The 18,347-nt window shown below is 38.2% G+C and overlaps 1 protein-coding gene across 1 annotated transcript in view; it reads left to right on the top strand.

The window, feature by feature from the left end:
- THSD4 (thrombospondin type 1 domain containing 4) overlaps nt 1-18,347 on the top strand; it is a 414,956-nt gene that overhangs the window by 55,556 nt on the left and 341,053 nt on the right. Inside the window, exon 5 of the mRNA XM_067305466.1 lies at nt 10,913-11,342. Within this exon, the coding sequence (XP_067161567.1) occupies nt 10,913-11,342 (430 nt within the window). The remainder of the gene's footprint in view (nt 1-10,912; nt 11,343-18,347) is intronic.

Below are 18,347 nucleotides of genomic sequence, written 5' to 3'. Positions count from 1 at the left end.
TAATTAGGACCCTTTTTTCCTGAAATTCGGTCTCGGTTAAGTGTTCTTGGTCTCCCTTTCATTTTTTCTTATTTACATGTAAATTTTAAGGTTGGAACAATATTGACAGGAGTAGCTAATAAGTCCTTTTGATTCTTTAGAAAGAAAATCAAGGCAACTCTAACTGTCTAAAGTATGTAAATGGATAGTGTGCTTTTAAAGTTGTCAGTTACACTAATATGCTGCTAAATAGATATTTTGCTATGATCTAAAATATTAGGTTAAATCTTGCTATATTTATCTAGAAAAACAGATTTAATTAATGTAGAATACATGTAATTGATTTAGGTAAACAGGATTTGGCTTACTAGCTTCTGCCTCTCTTCCTTATAGAAGCTTGAAGGGCTTCTACTTAGGTTTCTTTAATGAGAAGCTCACAAAGTATGACACATTTTAAATTTGTTTTGATGCTTTTTAAAGAAAGGAAAAGGAGGGTGAGGAGCAAAGAATAAAAATTCTACTTAATTTTCCAGGACACTGTCTTTTTAATAGTAGCAGAACACTTTATTCCCTGTAAACTTTTTTTTGTATCTTACTTCACTGGTCTTAATGCAAACGTTAAAGCATCAATTATATCAAAAAAAGTTCCAGCTACAGAGTAAAGGGTGCAGTGTTACATCTCACCAAGAGGTCCCTGTGGCCTGCAGTCAGTAAAGGCTTCAAGCACAGACCTGTAAGCCTGTCTCAGCATTTTTCCTCATAGGATGAGACAGCAGTTTGTATCATTATTGTAAAAATACCACAGTCTTGTGAGAGTTCACCAACAAAAATTTGACGAATGGAATCGATACAGTAGCTGATTTAAAGTGTTGAAATAAAAAGTAGTCCTCAAATAGATGATAATGTGTAAGAATTGATAAGGGGCTTTTGAAGATGGAAAGGGAAACAGTGGTTATTTGAGGTGAAGTTGGTTTCAGGATGAGAAGGTGTGATTAAAATATGTGTATCCCTTCGGTTCTATTATTTGTAAACACCAGAGGGGTGAACAATTGTATTTTGAACACTTTACAGAACTGAGATGGTAAAAGGGAAGGCAAAATGTTCACATGAATAGCACAGGACTGGTCCAGTTGTTTGATTTGCAACTCTAGGGAAGCCAGTCATAGTGTTCCTGTCTTATATGCCTTTTATGTAATGCATCCTCTTTACTCCCGTGACTTCAATGGACCATTTGTGTGTTACCAGTACTGAGCTCAGCTTTTTGTGTTGAAACCAATGTGCTTAAATTCTTGCATGTTTTTCTGACCTGAGTGTCAAGCCTGCAATATCAGGCCCTTATCATGGGCACATTATATTCAAAATTGTTAAAAATTTTGGTACCTTAAGGGATCTCTCTGGTTTCCATGACATATCACCAAAATCTGTTTAATTTTTGCAGCACTGTCATTATATTCCTTGAGACGGTTATAATCCTGATGATAAACTAGTTGACAACAAATGTTTTTTTGTTCTTCAGAAAGTAACATATAAAGTAAAGGTTTCTGCCCTTGACCTGAACTGAAAACAAGTGAGAACATCTCTTACCAGGCACATGTCGCATAGGATATATAAGACTTAAGAACCGTAACTGTAACATGTTAGAACTGTGTTTTTAATTCTCTTCTTGTCTGCTGTCTTAATATTCTCTTTTTAAAAATTTTTGTTACATATAAGTAGCTGCCTCATAGCCTGTGGATGATTCTCAGCAAGACGAGGAGCTGTTGCATGAAGAACATTTTCAGCTGGGGCCTGTATCCTGCCATTCCCTCTTCACTCTGTGGTTTGCTCAGGCTGCATTGCCACAGACTGCTTCAGAGGTTCCTCTGCAAGCAAATATCCTGCAAGGCTGAAGCCTTTGTTTTCCTGGCTTCAGTGTATATATGACAGCCTCAAATAAAATAACTTCTATTGCTTGATCTTCTCCTCTTGTCTGCTAGCAGAATTCAAGCTTCTAATATATTCTTTACTGCTAATCATACTGTTTTATGTCCTGTCACCTCCTGTAACTTCAGTCTGCTTCCCCATATTAACCCACATGTGTAATATTGATATCAAGTTAGATGAGACTCTCAGAGAATTACAGATTTCAGAGGATGGTAAGACATTTTCTGCTTATTGTAGCTCTAGGCTGCAACAGTTTGGCCCCTAAATCCAGCTGTCAATGGAAAATTCTTTTCCTGTCAGCGAGGGATTTGAGGTCAGCCCAGTTTTGCAGAAGCCTTTGTGACTTCTTATGTATACAGATTATTAACAGTGCCAATGAAATCATTTTACTATACACTAATCACTGTACATATTAATAGCTATTGTCAGCACCAGAGTCTGTGTAGTTCTGATTTTTCTACTCACTTTGTATACATGAGCATATTCTGTTTAAATTTATCTTTTGACATCTTTCTAGCTTACTTGGCAGGGCTCAATACCAGACTTTCTGTGTACCAGAGGACAGAAGTATGTTAAATTCTTGGTACACTTTATGATGGTTCATAGTGATAGCGGGAATCAAGGCACCAAGAGCAGGGACTTGCAAAATGCATTTTGGTTCCTCGGTCTTCAGTGGGAAGTTGATGTGCCAGCCAACTCGCGTGTTAATGCGTTTGACTGAATTATAACCCCCTGTTCCTTCCGCGTCAGAGCGTGGTCAGAGCTGACGTGGAAGGTCTGTGCTACCTTTACATTCCTGTGTCTTCTGTGGTGAAAGTAACTTCTTTCTCTTGTTGTAATACTATTTAGGGCACTCACTGGCAATGTTTTCTCACTCAGAAACAAAATTCCTCTCTTTCTAAGCAAAGTGAATGTGTTTTGTAAATTCTTGCTGTTAATGTTTATGGACTGTCCAGTTTTCTTTTGTCTCGGCTATTTTTATGGGTTTTGTTTTGTTAAGTAATGATCACTGACTGAAACTCTTTCTTTCTCATTTATTAAATGCATTTTTTTTAAATATGCTTAACGCAGATGTGTTACATCATATCAGAAGGGGAAAGAGAAAATAACCTGATGTTTTGTGTGGAAGATTTAAATTTGAATTAAAGTGGAAATGTTTTATTTAGCTCTGGCTTCCAATATTTGATAAATTATTAGTAATTACAGTTTTTGAATGGGATGTTGCTGGGGCCTTGTACTATATGCTGAAGGTATCTTTGACATTTGGATTTTGTGTTTGAACTGCTTTGGTTTAGAAACTCAATTGTCTTTTTAGGATTTGACTAGAAATATTATATATCCTGAAAATTCTGTTACTGAGGATGAGGATCTACAAAATTACCTGAGATGAGGGGTAATGTTGCACTGAATAAATCAATTTGCTAGGATATGTATTAGATAAAAATGAAGTTGGAAGGCTGATCTAACGTTGTGGCCTTATGCAAGGCTCACTGTCCTGCTTCTGAGCAGGAGGACTTGTCTGTTCATTCCAGGACAGAGTTTCTGTTAAAACAGGTCTCTGAAGGTTTTGGTGAAAGCTTCAAAGTCAACCTAAATCTCAGCAAAGTTAAGAGAAAGTGCTCAGTGTTTGTTTTTAAATCTGGTTGAATACTCTGTGATGAGATTGCATTGTCTTTCATAATAGTTGCTGTTCTGGCTGGGCGTGCAGGGAAGGAAATGGTCTTCTCAGGTTATGGAATATTTTCTGTCAATGGAAATGAGTAAATCTGGAAAAGCATCACTAAGTCTGTGATTCTTGAGCATTTTTTCCTCCTCTTCTCTTGTGAAACTAGTGGCTCAAGGGTGTTACCTTAGGAAGTGGAAGTTCCAAGAACATTAATTACTCCTTGAAAAACAGGGTGAAAGTTTGGGAATTGAAAGTGAAGGAAACTGGCAGTTTCTTTGGGTTCATTCTAAGAAAATATTGCAAGAGTAGTACGGCAAGTCTTTTGTAATGTCATCAACAGTGTTTTTGCTACTGGTCAACCTTACAGTTTTTCATTTGCAACAGAAGCAATATAATGATACTGAGAGGTAAGTTGAGTGAAATGCTGCAAAGCTAATGTAAAATACGTTTTTTATTCTGACATCAGAAAAGAAAGAAAATGAGTTATGCTTTGGATGGAAGTAAGCTGGGGAACATCTGTTAATAGAACTGTGGGAGAAATGTAAGGAGAAAGGAGCTGATGAAGAAGGGGGGAAAAAATGAAGAATGTTGGAGAGGAGCTTTGTGACAAGCACTTAAGAGAACAGGTGGAGGCCCAGGAAATCTGTAATCTTACTTGCATGTTTTAAAGATGCTGTGTGTCCTTCAAGGAGGTTCAAAGGGGGTTTCTATGCAATGTAAATAACCAGCCCATCAGTTAAGTGAAGTACTTCATTGTTAATAAAACTCAAGAACACTTGAGGTTCAAAGTGCTGGTCTTAGTTCATAAACTCTGAGGCAGTGATAATACTTTTATTTGCCTGTCAAGGGACATGTATGCCTATGGCTAAAATTAGAAAAAGCTACTACAATGAAATACCTGTTCATCACTCAGGAGGTACTGTGAGGGCCCAATTCTCAGTATTCTCAGCTGACTTAGCCTGAATATGAGAGAAATTCTTAATAGTTAGACCAACAAGTGTACTAGCTAATAATTATTTTAAAATGTGTTTGCTACAGTCCTTACACTAATAGCATGAAAACTGATTTTTTCATATTTGTCTGGGCAAATGTATTTTTGAAATCAACAATATATTTAGGTTGGCTTAAGTTTAAGGTGCCCATCTTTTCAGTTATCAAAGCACTCTTTATTAATGAGCGCTTATTTGGTACTATGCATAGCGAGGTAAGAAATGATGCTTATAATATACCAACAGTTTATCCAGGAAGCCTAACAGGTGATAAAACTGGTGAGATTTACTTATCTTAGATGCTTTTTCTTCCTTTCTGTTGCTTCTAATTCTTGAAGAAGTGTTCAGGGCCTTTGTCCATGCAAAATAATGTAGAAAATTGCTGACTGGTATCTTTTTATTAGAAGCAACTAAATAAAAGGCCTGGCCTACATTAAACAGCTTTGTTAGCATGACTGCATCAGAAGTAGCAGAAATCTGACTGACATAGAATTATACAGCCAAAAGCCCTATGTAAAAATAATTGCCATTGCATACGAGCAACCTGGGAGCATGTACTTTCTCTACCTGATTTTGGCTGATATAGGAGTAACTCTTTTCTGAATGAAAGAGATGAAGGCTATGAACCCACGTCTCCCAGTCCTAAGTCAGTATCCTAAACTGTAGAGTATGAGAGTGAAGCTGCCCCTGCTCATCTGAGGACTGGGTCTGGACCCTGAGAAGGAAGTATGCTTGACAGACCTATTAAACTTGTGATTAAGAACATTCATTAACTGGTGATGAAAATTATTGTATTAGTGGAATAGTCATGTTAATTTGTTTCAGCTGAAAAGGACAGTGCTTTTGAGGAGACTGATCTAGACGGTAATTGATAGCTTAACATTCTAAAGGGTCCAAGAAGATGCAAAAGGAGGGTTGAATTAACACAACTGAGAAACACTGAGTAATCCTGTGGAAAGGATGATCCGAGTTCAGCAGTTAAAATACCTTCCCTTTTTCAGAGGATTATGAAATGACTGTAGCAGGTTTCTCTTTCCCATTACCTGTTTGTCAGACAATTGGTGTTTTCTCCTCTCTGGGAGTTGGGTTCCTCTTGACTTTTTTTTTTTAAACTCTTTATTGCATAGTTAAATGAGCAGCAAAATATTGGTATGTTAAATGCTTCAGTTCTGAGATGATAATGCTCATATTTTAACGCCAGTGATTGACTTATCTACTGGAGTTCAACCCTGCAGTCATTCTCATGCTCAGTGTTCCAGGTTATAGTTTTAATACCTAAGTAAATCCATATATAAACAATATCTGCTCCATAATGACTGTGTTTAACAGAAGCTATCTAAAATTACTACTGTTGTTTTCATAAAGGTTATGTGAAGAGTTTATATTGATGCATTTGTATCCTAGATATGTCAGTGCAGTGCTGCATGTTGCAGGTTTTGGAAATATGTTATAATCCTGTATGAATACAGCTATTTTGGGAACTCTTGTGCTGGGAGGAATATTGGGCTGCATTCTGCTCCCAGACTTATGTAATTGTTTCCCATTAATGCTGGGGGAACTACAGATATGTAAAGACAGAATCTAGCACCTTTCGGGAAAACCTTTGTCAAAGCTGTGACTAAAACTCAGATCTTGCTCAAACTGGATTTCCAGAGTGTTTGTCTGAGAGCTGTTGACTGTGGTTCACACAGTCAACTTTACTCCTGTAGCAACACATCCTCAACATCCTGCTCAAATGCTCTTCTTACCATTGCTACATTAAGAAGGTTGAGTCTTAGTTTCCAGCATACTTGAACATGTATAGTTGACTGCTGTGAAACCTCAATCTAGTTTATATCTGACTAACTAGGAACAAGGCTCAGGGGGTGCTGTCACTTGCTGATTCTTTTTTTCTCCTTAGCTTGCTGCGTTAAATGAGAATGCATCCCAGCTCTGACCTGGGCCATGATGGTGCATATGATGCCCTTTATCTTTAGCCTAACAAAAAGTACAATGCAGGATTCTTCAGAGTAAACCAAAAGGGAGGAGTTTTCAAACCCTGCTGTGGTGAGGGGTGAGTAATGTGGGTCACAAGAACGGTAGGTAAGAACAAGTCCTGCTGGCAACTCAAAATTCCTCACAAGCCATCAGGGCTTGGCCTACTTCCATCTCCTGCAAGTAGTTGCATAAAACAAGTAGTGTCTGCAAGGTTAGTTAAATTCTAATCATTAAGTTAATGAAAGTCTTTTTCTCCCTCTTTCCTCCACCTGCTTCCTCTCTCCCCATTGTTTTCTCCTCTTGTATGGATCTGCGTAACAGTCCCTCTGTCGTTACTACATGTCATCATTATCAATTCTAGCTGACTCTCCCCAAGAAATATAAAAGCTAATTACTGCCAAGCTATTTTTACAGGCTTCTTAATTACATTGCAACAAACTGCAATGTAAGGATGTTGCCAAATGTGAATGAAAGGCGCTTTAAGGCAAAGCAAACCTTGTGCTGAATAGTTTCATTCCAGGCAATATTGGTTTAAATGAGTGCCTGAACACTGATAAAGATGTTAATAATTAGAGGTTGTGTGTTATGCTTTGTTTCCAGCAGTTTATATGTTGAAAGAAATGTGATGTTCCCAGCTACAAGAAGTTAATCTTCCATTTCATAGGAAGGGCGTTCCAGCGAAATTCCAGATCATAATTACTGTACAACCTGAGCAAATTGAAACTTGTATTCAGTGCTACACTGCAAAGTCTTGTGTCCCTAGCTGCTGTGGGAGACTTAAGGAAAGAGGAGAGGGCAAAGGAGAGGACTCATTGGTGAGCCTTGATGCTACCATGATCAACTCATCATAAGGGTGCTAGCAGCTTTGGCTACCAGAAATGGTGCCTTATTTCTTCATAAGTTGGGACTTCAGCAATGTTTCCAAGTCAAAGTGTAGAAAAAGAAGCCAAGATGAGACAGGAATTAACAGGGAGAATGTTATTATTTCATTTCTCGTGAACTGTTACGTTTGTTGCAGCAATCAACCATTTTACAGGAAAAAAAAATTGACTTGCATGTGAATCAAATTTCTTCTATTTTTTTCAAAGAATTTGGTGAAATTCTAGTAGCTTCTGGACACTTTTGGCCTTCAGCTATGGGTCCCTCCTTCAGATACTATGCATGCTATATTCAAGACCATCATATGCCCATTTCATCATCTTTGCCAAGCTGAGGAGTCCTAGTTTATATCAACATTTCTTGCATGTGCTTCAGTTCTTTTCAGTTCCTATTCATGACCTTGAACTAGAGATTGACGGTCAAATATCAGTCCCATATTTAACTTCTTGCTTGACCTCTTCTGGTTTGCCAGGCAGACGTTCCTCCAGGAGGATCAGACGCTGTATCTAGCTGTTCATCTGTGCAAGATTCTAGTGTTTGCTTGCTGCAAAGAATTTGGTGCTGAGAAGGCTGAGACAGAGGCATATTCCTACTGCTCCAGATAGTCTGCAGATGGTATATTGCTCAGTTTTTCTCAGCTTTCTCCTCATGTTGATGCCAAATGCAACGACTTGACCATAGATGATAGACTTCACACACTAATTTCAGTAGACCTGCCACCCTCCATCCAGTCCTGCAAGGGTGCTGCTGTGGAGAATGCCATCATCTATTTTGGAATACCACCCCATGGCCTGTGGTCCACATAATGAAATAGGTGCACTTTCTAGCTGCCAGGAATTGTCACCAAGGTTTGTTCGTATCTCAGATACCTCAAATTTCCTGTGGTCAACTTGAGAAGAAATTTGCTGTCTGTCAGAATCATTAGAGTTTGGGGCAAGTGAGAATAAGGAATTGTATCTATTTTCCACATAAACTGAATTGCTCCAAAATCTAAATGCTTCATGTGAACTAAGATACCAAAGTGTTTCTGAGTGCAAAATATGATTAGAAATCTCAAGAAAAAAGATTATTTCTTCCTTTTAGTTTTGTTCTTGCTCAGAAGTGAAGAGTTATGTTAAAAACGAGAAATAGCAGTGTCGTGGGGGCAATTAATGGCTTTATCTGTTAAAAAAAAAAAAAAAAAAAGGAAAGGAAAAAACCTCCCCAAACTGTGCTCATTTAAATCAAGTTGTTTTTAATCTCAACTTCTGAACTATTACCAGTCCATAAATTCTCTCAGCCCCCTTCCTTTCCGGTGCACTTACAGGGAGGGTTTTTTATCCTCCCTTAATGCCACAAAACCATTATATTTCTTTTCTCTCTTGTAACTACTAACCCATGCCTCAACAATGACCATCACTGTCACAGAGCACATTAACTGGTATAGACAGCTCAAGAGTGCTAGCGACTTACCGGCCAGGGTAAATCAGTACTCTCAGTTCACACATCCTTGAGCCAGGAAGATTGATTAAAAGCCCAATATGTCCATAAAGCTAGACTGTTAAGTAAATGACTTCCAAGGTTTCCATGTAAGAGAAGAAGAAAATAAATACAAGAAAAAACAAATCCAAAGAAAAGCCTTTGATCTGGTGGCTGTCTGACATCTGTAACATTTCAGTTTCTAGAAAATAAGTGTGTCGATTTATAACCTCTAGTTTTCATTGCAATTCAAATGTATTTTATATATATTAAAAATACATTTTATGGACAGGAGGAAAATGACCTTCTTTCAAGGGTGTCTCCCTTCCTGAGCTGCAAAGGTTACCCAAGAACAGCTGTGTTCACACATTCACATTGCTCTGAACAGGAAGAATTTTCTTTGCCAACTCCATTTCTTCAGACTGCAGTATTAGAAATCTAAGTCTGATGTGATGTTGAGCTGTACAGGGTGACAAGGAAAACATATGCAAATGGACTTATTGCTTGCAGATAAAATACCAAGATTAACCTACTTGAATGATGTGGCCTGAATGTGGTTTTATTCATTTTGTGATTTTCCACTCCTAAGTGGGAGCTGAGTTTCTGGGCTGAGTTCCTTCTGTTGCTGCTGGTATGTAGAAGGCTTCAAACCTTCCTCCAGGGAGTATCTGCTGTATGAGAGTGCTCCCTGCTGGCTCAGAGCTGTGTCGGGAGGTGGGACATGCACCCGACTGGGCAACATCACTCTGTTCCACCCTGTCTGCAAGTCGTGGGTCTGAGTTTGTCCATTACTGTCCGTTAGCAGTGAATGCATCTCACTGAGTCATTCTCCCAGCCCTGTGCTCGGATCTTGCCTTTGCAGCACAGTACCCCAACCACCATTTCCCCTTCCATGATCCCAGGTGCCGATGAGTGGGCAGTCACTGACCTGTTGTCTGAAGCTGCACTTGGTGTAACGTGCCCTCGAGCAGAAGAGCGAGCTCGGTGGTGTGCTGCAGGTGGGGGTATCTCCTGGGAGGTATGCTCTCCAGGAATACAACTGTGGTGTCCTCAGCTTTTCCTTACCCTGTGACTTCCTGTACTTCTGGCACATGGTTTGATATATGGGTCACTGTCCAAAATGTGGAGTCTTGAGGAAGGAAAAGGAGATCTGTGTACAGGAAAGCACCCCTGAAACTTATGTGATTAGTGCTGGGGGCTGTCAGGCTCCTGTATGATGTTGTAGTAGAATGCAGTGAAAGGTGGGCTTATATCCCAAAAACCTGAACTGGGGGCTCATGATTTATTAATTGAATATATCTCTAATACATACCTCTTATATTAAAAAAAAAAAATTAGATAATTCTGCCAGCCAAAGAAGGAATGAAAATAAACTGTGTATCATAACAGAAATATTTTTCTGTTTGTCATCTTTTCCAGGAGTCTTTAGTAGTATCTTGATGTTCCTCATCTTTTTCCTGTCTCTTTTTTTTTAAATTTTTTAAATTATTTCTTAAGTAGCAAATGAAGTGGAAGCACAGGAAGCCTTTTAAATGGATACAAAATGTTGTTTAGTGAGCTTTGTGCATACTGACTTCAGTTTTTCTTCTGTCATTACCCAAATCTGCAGTAGGGATTCCATTCCATGCTGTTATCTATCTTAAGCTTCTCAGAAACATGGTTATAAATTTTAGGAATACAGCTTTGACTCTCTGAATTTCCATTTTAAAGGAGAGTCCTAGGCATTAACAAAACAAATCAGAACAACCCTGTTACTTTATTCCATGACTAACACCTTGCCTTTGCTAGTAGACACTAACTTCCCGTGCAACTTAGCCAAAGAGGACCCAGGTTTTAGTCCAACCAGTTGACATCATCCGAGATTCCCAATACACAAATCGAAACTACAGTTTTGTATTTCTTTTTTTTTTTTAATAGATTGAAATTTCTGGGTACCTCTTTCTCTGCAGCGAATAACTTGGACAAAAAGTCGTATATATATCTAACTGCTTCTTCACTTATGAGTTCAGTAACTGTTTTGTCTTTCTCTCTCTGTCTTTAGAAGCAGAAACAGAAATCCTATTGGCCCAGGAAAGTATGGATATGGAAAAGTGCCATATATTTTACCTTTGCAAACTGATACTGGTCAGCAGCCTCAGAAACTTCGGAGGCAGCGACAGTCATCAAGGAACCATGTATTTCATCAGAGTCCAAGTCTCGGGAACACTTACGGCCAGTCAGCTAATCCTTCACTTCAACATGGGAATCTTTATCAAGAAGAAAGTGGACCTCAGGCTGGACATAAAGTCATAGGACCCTCAGTTTATCAGTCAACTTCATTTCCTGCATCTCAAAGTTTGTTTCATAATAGTGACTCAAACCATCATGGGTCTGCATCACGCCAGGTGCTCCAGGGTCAGCCTCAGCCTCAAAGGGCTGCAGCTATTGTGTGCATTGGCACCTACAAGCAATATAAACTCTGCAACACAAATGTAAGTTGGATCTTTCTATATTTAATTTTTAGGACGGCTGTTGCTTTCCCTAGTGTGCTAGATGTTCATGTCATCCAGGACCAAAAGTGAAACATTTCTTTTATTAATTTTATGAATGTTTTTTGTGAACTTATTTTAAGTGTCTGAGAGAATACTGAAAGTAGATGTATAATATTATAGTTATTTAATGCCAGACATTTAAGGATTCTAAGCAGTCACTACACATACTAACATGTATGATTATGATTTGATGAAGGGAAAAACTGAGTCACAGACAAGCTGAGTTTTTTCCATGTAAGAAATAAAAAAAAAAAAAAAAAGGAATCAGAATAGACTATATTATGAAAGCTTTCTACTTCTCAGTCCCATAAGATAAGGCTGTCCTTTCGGGTATGATGTTCAGTGCTCCGAATAGCATTTAGCATCCTGTAGTTCAGATCACTACAGTGTCTTTCCATGGTGCTCTGTGCATTCTGTGACAGATGTTGCTTTTATCAGCATCCAAGTTACATGCTCTGATTTTGGTCTCCTAGCTTATTGGAGTAAAAATCTGTTATATTTTAATCTTTAACTAAAACTACTCTGTTATTACTTAATCAAAAATGTCTGGCTGCATGTAGCTCTGTGCTCTGGAGCAATTTTCCACTGTATGTGGGAGGCTAGTGAGGTTTTAATACTTTCCCCACAAGCAATTTCCATGATACTAAAATTTTCAGGTTTTGGCTATGTTATTTCAGTATTTCCTAAAGTACCTCTTTGTAATGTGTCCTCTTTCGGCTACTAGTTTAACTTAATATTGCAGACTTCAAGAATATCCTATTTGGATATTATGAGCAGAGTATTCTAGAGTGGTTTCAGTGTGTTGACATAACAGGCCATACATTTCTGGGTGCATATGTGATTCTTAATCTGCCTATTGGAACTCCTGCTTCATTTAATGGAGGCCTGCACAGTGGAACACATGATCAGGATAACAAAAATACGACCTAACCAAGTCAGGTGAGCATCTTTTTGCTTCTTAGTGTAGTGGTTATCACATTTGCTTTATTTATGAATTAAGTCCATGGACTGAGACTGGAGCAGTTGATTGAAAAGACATAATGTCAAGGAAGGCTTAGCGCATTTTTCTGAAATGGAAAGCATGAAAGAGTTACTTTGAGCCTCTGTTACAAATTGCTGTTTTGAAAAAGAGTTTCTGTTTTTTGAAGGAAATGGGAAATGAACTTAGTGCTTGGGCATTAATTTGGAATGTTGTCTGTGCTGAATTTGGTCATTGGTGTTCTGGTGATAAAGAAACATCCCAGTGGACAACACCTGAGCTCTCTGTTTTTCCTAATAAATCTTTCTTTATGAGCATATCCAACATTCCAGTTTGTGCATTGCTTTGAAAATACTGCCAAGGGAGTCTTCTCCCTGTGTGATTAGCCTTTGTTTGGGATCCTCATTTCTTTTCCTTATATTGCTTTCCTCCTGTTCATCCCTACCTTTATTTTGTTTGTTACCACATCAATGCAAAAAGTTGAACAGTGTTCCATCTGACTAAGAAATGTGCCAAGCTTTTCCAAAAGAAATTTCTTTTCGGAGATCAAAAGTTGAGAGGTGAGGAAGTTAGAAAGGAGGTGGAGGAAAGAAACAATCCCAGCTGGCTTAGATAATGGAGAAGAAAAGTTTATAGCTGAAACTTGGTGAAAATGACAAGTGGGATGGAGAGAAGAGGATTGTGAACTTGTGAATTAGACAGTGGCATGTCAGTATGGTGAGTGCTCTGGCCATCCTCAAATTCTTTGTTGGCAGTATGGGAACAGGAGTGAAACAGAAGAAGAAGAGAAAAAACAGAAGAAGAGAAAAAATAGGTGAGCATTCTGTTGCTGCATCTTTGCTGTGGTTGCATGTATCAATGCAGTTAAAAAGAAATCATCATTAATATTATGTGAGCTATTTACTAAGCAGGGATAATTGATCTAGTTCCTCCTAGGCATGGAACTCTGCATGGCGATGTTCTTTAATAAAATTCCTGTTAGCCAGGGAGAAGCTGTAATGGGTATTCAGGGTTATTTTCTCCCTAGAATGGGGTAATTAATGTACTTAAAGGAAAAAAAAAAGTTGCTAAGAACACTTACAGGTATAAAGGCCAGGATGAGCGTAAAACAAGGCTGATAGTATTTCACTTTGCTTGTTCTTCCTGATTAAACACTTCTGCATGTGGGCTTTATTTTTTTTTTTATCAACAGTAATATGCACCAAAGACCTTTCCAGCATGCAGAGAACAATATTTTTTCTTTCTTCTTTTCTTTTTCCTATTCTTTCTGAAACATACCAAAAAAAAAAAATTAATTTGTCAAGAGGAAAGATTCTGTTAACTGTTATCCTGATGTTTGGCCACTCCCTCTATAGTTTCTCCTAAGGGCAGTTGGTTATAACAAATTAAGTCAGTCTGCCTTGATCCATTAGGTCATTTCCTCATCATTGTACATTTATTTTTTTCCATTAATGGCTGAACTCATTTTACATGACTGACAGCCTGATTCATAAAAGTTGAACTTGCAGATTTTGGTTAGTGAGAACCTCGGAAGCACTTGTATTTGTTCAGGTGTTTTTGCAGATCATTAAACTGATTTTCTCATTGTACAAGTGGCTTCCTGTCTTCAGCACCTTGCATATATGCTTTACACGTGCTGTCCTCAGAATATACAGCTGTCTGTCACCTTTTTAAGCATGAAACAAGCAGTAAATGTCTGTCCTTTATATGCAAGCAGCACTGACTGCATACATCGGTTACTGAAACCATATGCTATCCATAATACAATAATATTCTCTAAACTTTAGTCTATATTCCTCCAAAATAGTGGAGTGATGAGTAAGTCTTCACTACTTCCCTCTCCCTGTCCCCCTGCACTGAAGCAAAGAGAATTATATGGGCTTGTGAAGGAAGTAGAGTTTGAATGCAAACTTGTTTGCACTGTTTGTCACCGGAGCAAAGGAAACAACTCAAATGAAAGCATTTGCTGAACACTTTTTGTTATTACTGCTCTCAAGTGTTGCCAGTTTGCTAGCTCTTCATGAGTGTCTGAATGTGTGTGAATACATTTATAAATTAACTTCAGGCTGAGGGCTGCTAGTGGTGTGCTCACAAGCAGACTTCCAGAGTACTAGACACTTGAGTTGACTTGATTTGTACTGTAAATTTGGTAATGCAGAGTGCCCCTCTTTAAAGTCAGTTTTATCTAATTTAATTTAATTTTTCTCAAATGTAGTTTGAATTATGGCTTATTCGTAGAGACATTAACTCTTAATATGCAGTCCTTGGTGGCGAATGCAGGCCAGAAGGTCGTGCTTACCCTGACAGCTCATTACCTCCCCTGTTCTGCAGTTCCCCACCAGCTAAACTGCACCAATACAGTTAAGGGTGGAATTGATGGCAGTCATGACCACTTACTTGCTCTGGTTAATAAACCTGAAAAATAGAGACCATTTAGGTGATTCAGTTACAGCACAGCAAGAAGTGTGAAAAAAGAGGCAGAGGAATTCATATTTCAGTTTCACCACTAAGAGCAACACAAAACGGAACTAAAACCTGAATTGCCTTTTGCTACAGACTGATGTATATTTTCAACCAAGTTTATACCTTTCTTTGTTTATGTGTTTGCAAAAAACAAGCTGAAACATGACAGACTAATTGCTGGGAACTCAGCAAAATGTTTGTGAACGAAATTTTGCAAGGCTGGTCCAGTTCCATTCACAGTTGCTAGCTTGCCCATTAGTTCATACGGATTAGCATCATGTCTTCAATTAGTTGATGCTGCCCTTCCCAGTATTTTATGTAATTGCTACTTAGCAGGGAGTCACTCATGTTTTGGAGAAGTGTCTAGCTAGGATCAGAAAACTCTTCAGACATGCATATTAACATTATTCGGGTAGTGCAACTATGGAAAATCCAGCTCTTCTTTCCGAATAAGAGGGCTCTACTTGGATCTGTACTCTTGTGTGCAGAGAGCATCAGAATGACACCTAAGCAGGGAAGGCAAAGATCTGAAAAGATAATTTTGGATATGGAGAGTGGTCTTATGGTTGAAGAGCTGGGGTGGGATGTAAGACCAAGGGCCAATCCCCAGCTCTACCGTGATGGGATAAATTAATATATTGGATTACCTAAAGAGCATTAGTGATGATGATGCTGATTTTGACTGGTGTGAGTTAAAACTTTCCAGTGGAAGTCTTTTTTGGATAGAGAATCCTATCAAACAGAATTGAAATGTTCTGCAGGAATGCATTAAGTCTGTTAAAAACTGATGTGCTTGTCTGTCGCCTAACCACATAGGTACACAGGTCATGTTGGCAGGCTCCCTGGGTGTCTGGAGTCTTGAGCTGTTTCACCAGCTTGCTGGCAGTCTGCCCAAGAGTTTTTGAAGTCTTCCATTATGTAGGAAATGAAACATTTCCAATGTTTCAATTTATAACAAAGGTGTGGAAATGTTTAATTTTGTATGGAATGGAAAAATGCAATTTCCACACAGGTCTATTCACAAGCGATGTGGGTTGCTGCAAGGACACCTTTATACATTATGTAGTTGGGATGCTCAGATACTGAGATAAAGACAAATCTATGCCTACCTATTTTAAGAGAACCTTTTTTACTCAAAAAGCCCCTTCTTATCCTCAAAGAGCTACTGTGTGGTTTATTTATATTCTTTTTGAGATTTGTATGGAGTAGGTGTTTGGCATAAATGGCAAAGTGGGGTTATGATGACATACCTCTTCCTGAGGAAATTTAACCTTCACTTTATGCGAGGAATTTTCCATTCAAACCCTGTGGGATTGTGTGTGCATTTAGTAGTCTGATGTTCTGTAGGTGTATAGGAAGCTTATTAAAAGCTTATGCAAGTTTACGTTACTTTGGGTTGTACTGAAATTTCTATGACTGTTTTGATTTTTTTACATTAGAATTTCATAAATATCAATTAAGAATGCACTGTCACCAATACAGACTTAATTTACTGGTCACCAGCAGACATACTACTCGTTAAATGTTCTACATAATTTCATCAGTTGTTCCATATATACAGAAGAATAACAGAGACATCTTTGAAGCTCTTGGACCACAGTTTTTCCTTAGCATCTCTGCACCTATGGCTTTGTGCACCTGTGGCTTCAATGGCTAAGAACACTGGTTAGAAACCATCTTGTATTATGAAATTCTTATTAGAACTTAAAATTGTGGGAAGCTGGCTGTCTTAAAATTAGGAAAAATGCTTTGAGGAAACTTCAAAGGCCTTCTCTAATTTTTATTTTTTTTTCCCCTTGTAAGTGTACTCTATGCTTCTGGAAATAACAAAACATAGTCAGCTGTTCTACACAAATTATTAACCTAGTAAAATGTTCATAATATGCCAGCATTGCCATTAGTCAGTCAAACCATTTTAATTCTGCATTGTGTCATGCAGAAGGAACTTAGTTACGCTTGATGCTTCTTGTGACATGTTCCTATTTTAGAGCGAGCCTCTTTTACACCATGTTTTCCACTGAAATGTTATGAAAGGTGGTGGATTCCTCCTCCATGTTTGGAAATTCTGTAGCAAATGCCTCTGCTGACTGCATTATGTTTAACCCATAGGCAATAGTACTCCTCTTTGAAGCAGTGGTCGCATATAAGTTGACATTAAACATGAAGTAACTCATATCATCCTGACTATAGCTCAGGATAATGTACCGTTGTTAAGAGTTCTCGCTACGTCAAAATCCCTCTTCCTACTAAAATGTCCAAGTACTGTTTGTGATGTTCAACCTAAATTTTCCACTTTTCTTGTATTTCATGCTATTGCTCCTATTTAGGAATCTTAAGGAATTCTCTTGTCCCTTCTTGGTGTTTATACCATGTAGACAGTTTTATATGCTAACATAAGAACCAATTCATATACATTTAGCTCCTTTAGTGTTTCCTCAGACTGCTCCTTTCAGGTTCCTTTGTGAATTTCTTTTAAGTTGGCTGCACTATTCTAGGACATGATGCAAAAGTTGGACACCTAGTTCATATTCCACATTGGAAAATATTTCACTGACATACAGTGTTGAAGGCAGTTTGAAATCAGCATACAGAATCTGTTTTATTTTTGGTGGAAGAATATCAGGTAGTTTGAGAGCTCTTTCTGCTCTGCAGCCATCTTGTAAATGGAGGGGTTTTCAGTTATAGATTTTTTGCTATAAATGTTTATAACCACATTGCATTTACTGCTCTATGCGTGGTGTAATTTGGATGCTTAAGGAGTAATAATCTTTTTCAGAGAGAGGAGTAATAATCTTTTTCAGAGAGCTTTATGATGCCCTCTGGAGAACATTTTAGAATTTGGTATTTGAAATTAAAATACCATTGGGACTAAGATGTGTTGGCCTGGATTAAAGCAAGAAAAGACAATTGCTTTGTAAATGTAATGTTTCATCTTCAGTTACCTTGAGTTTTCATGTAGTGTAATGTACTACATTGAATTATCAAAGAAGGAGGAGTTCTAATTCCTGTAAGTTATGTGTATATATCTATGCTAAGCTATGATGTTTTCTGAAGGACAAATTTATTCCCAACATGACACTGAGTCTCCAAAAACTTTATGATTACAAATTATATTTCTTCCCAATGCCTCATGAAGTCCCCAATAAGTATCGTATTCTAGTGATATATATTGTGTATAATGGAGCACTTCATTCATAGAGCCTCAACTGAAATCATTGGCAAACTTCGAAAATACCTTGTTTGCACATGAAGCTTGCACCAATGCGTAGCACTGCAACGGGGTGATCTCTGACAGCACCTCTGCAGCCTGGGTCACTCTGGGCTGTTGCAATGCCAGCACCTGTGGGGACCAGCTTTGCTGCTCTGCAAAATGGGAGGGGGAAGTTTGGGTACATTTTATGCTTTGTTTTGTTTTAGGAAAATCTTTACAAGTACAGATGGCTCAGAGGAAGCAGTTCTCCAAACTGCTGTATTTTCTTCAACTGGTTGGCAAATAATGGATG

Source organism: Apteryx mantelli, chromosome 15, assembly GCF_036417845.1.
Source record: "Apteryx mantelli isolate bAptMan1 chromosome 15, bAptMan1.hap1, whole genome shotgun sequence".
Lineage (NCBI taxonomy): Eukaryota > Metazoa > Chordata > Aves > Apterygiformes > Apterygidae > Apteryx > Apteryx mantelli.
The sequence above is the reverse complement of the archived record's forward strand: the minus strand, read 5'-3'. Positions and strand labels throughout refer to the sequence as shown.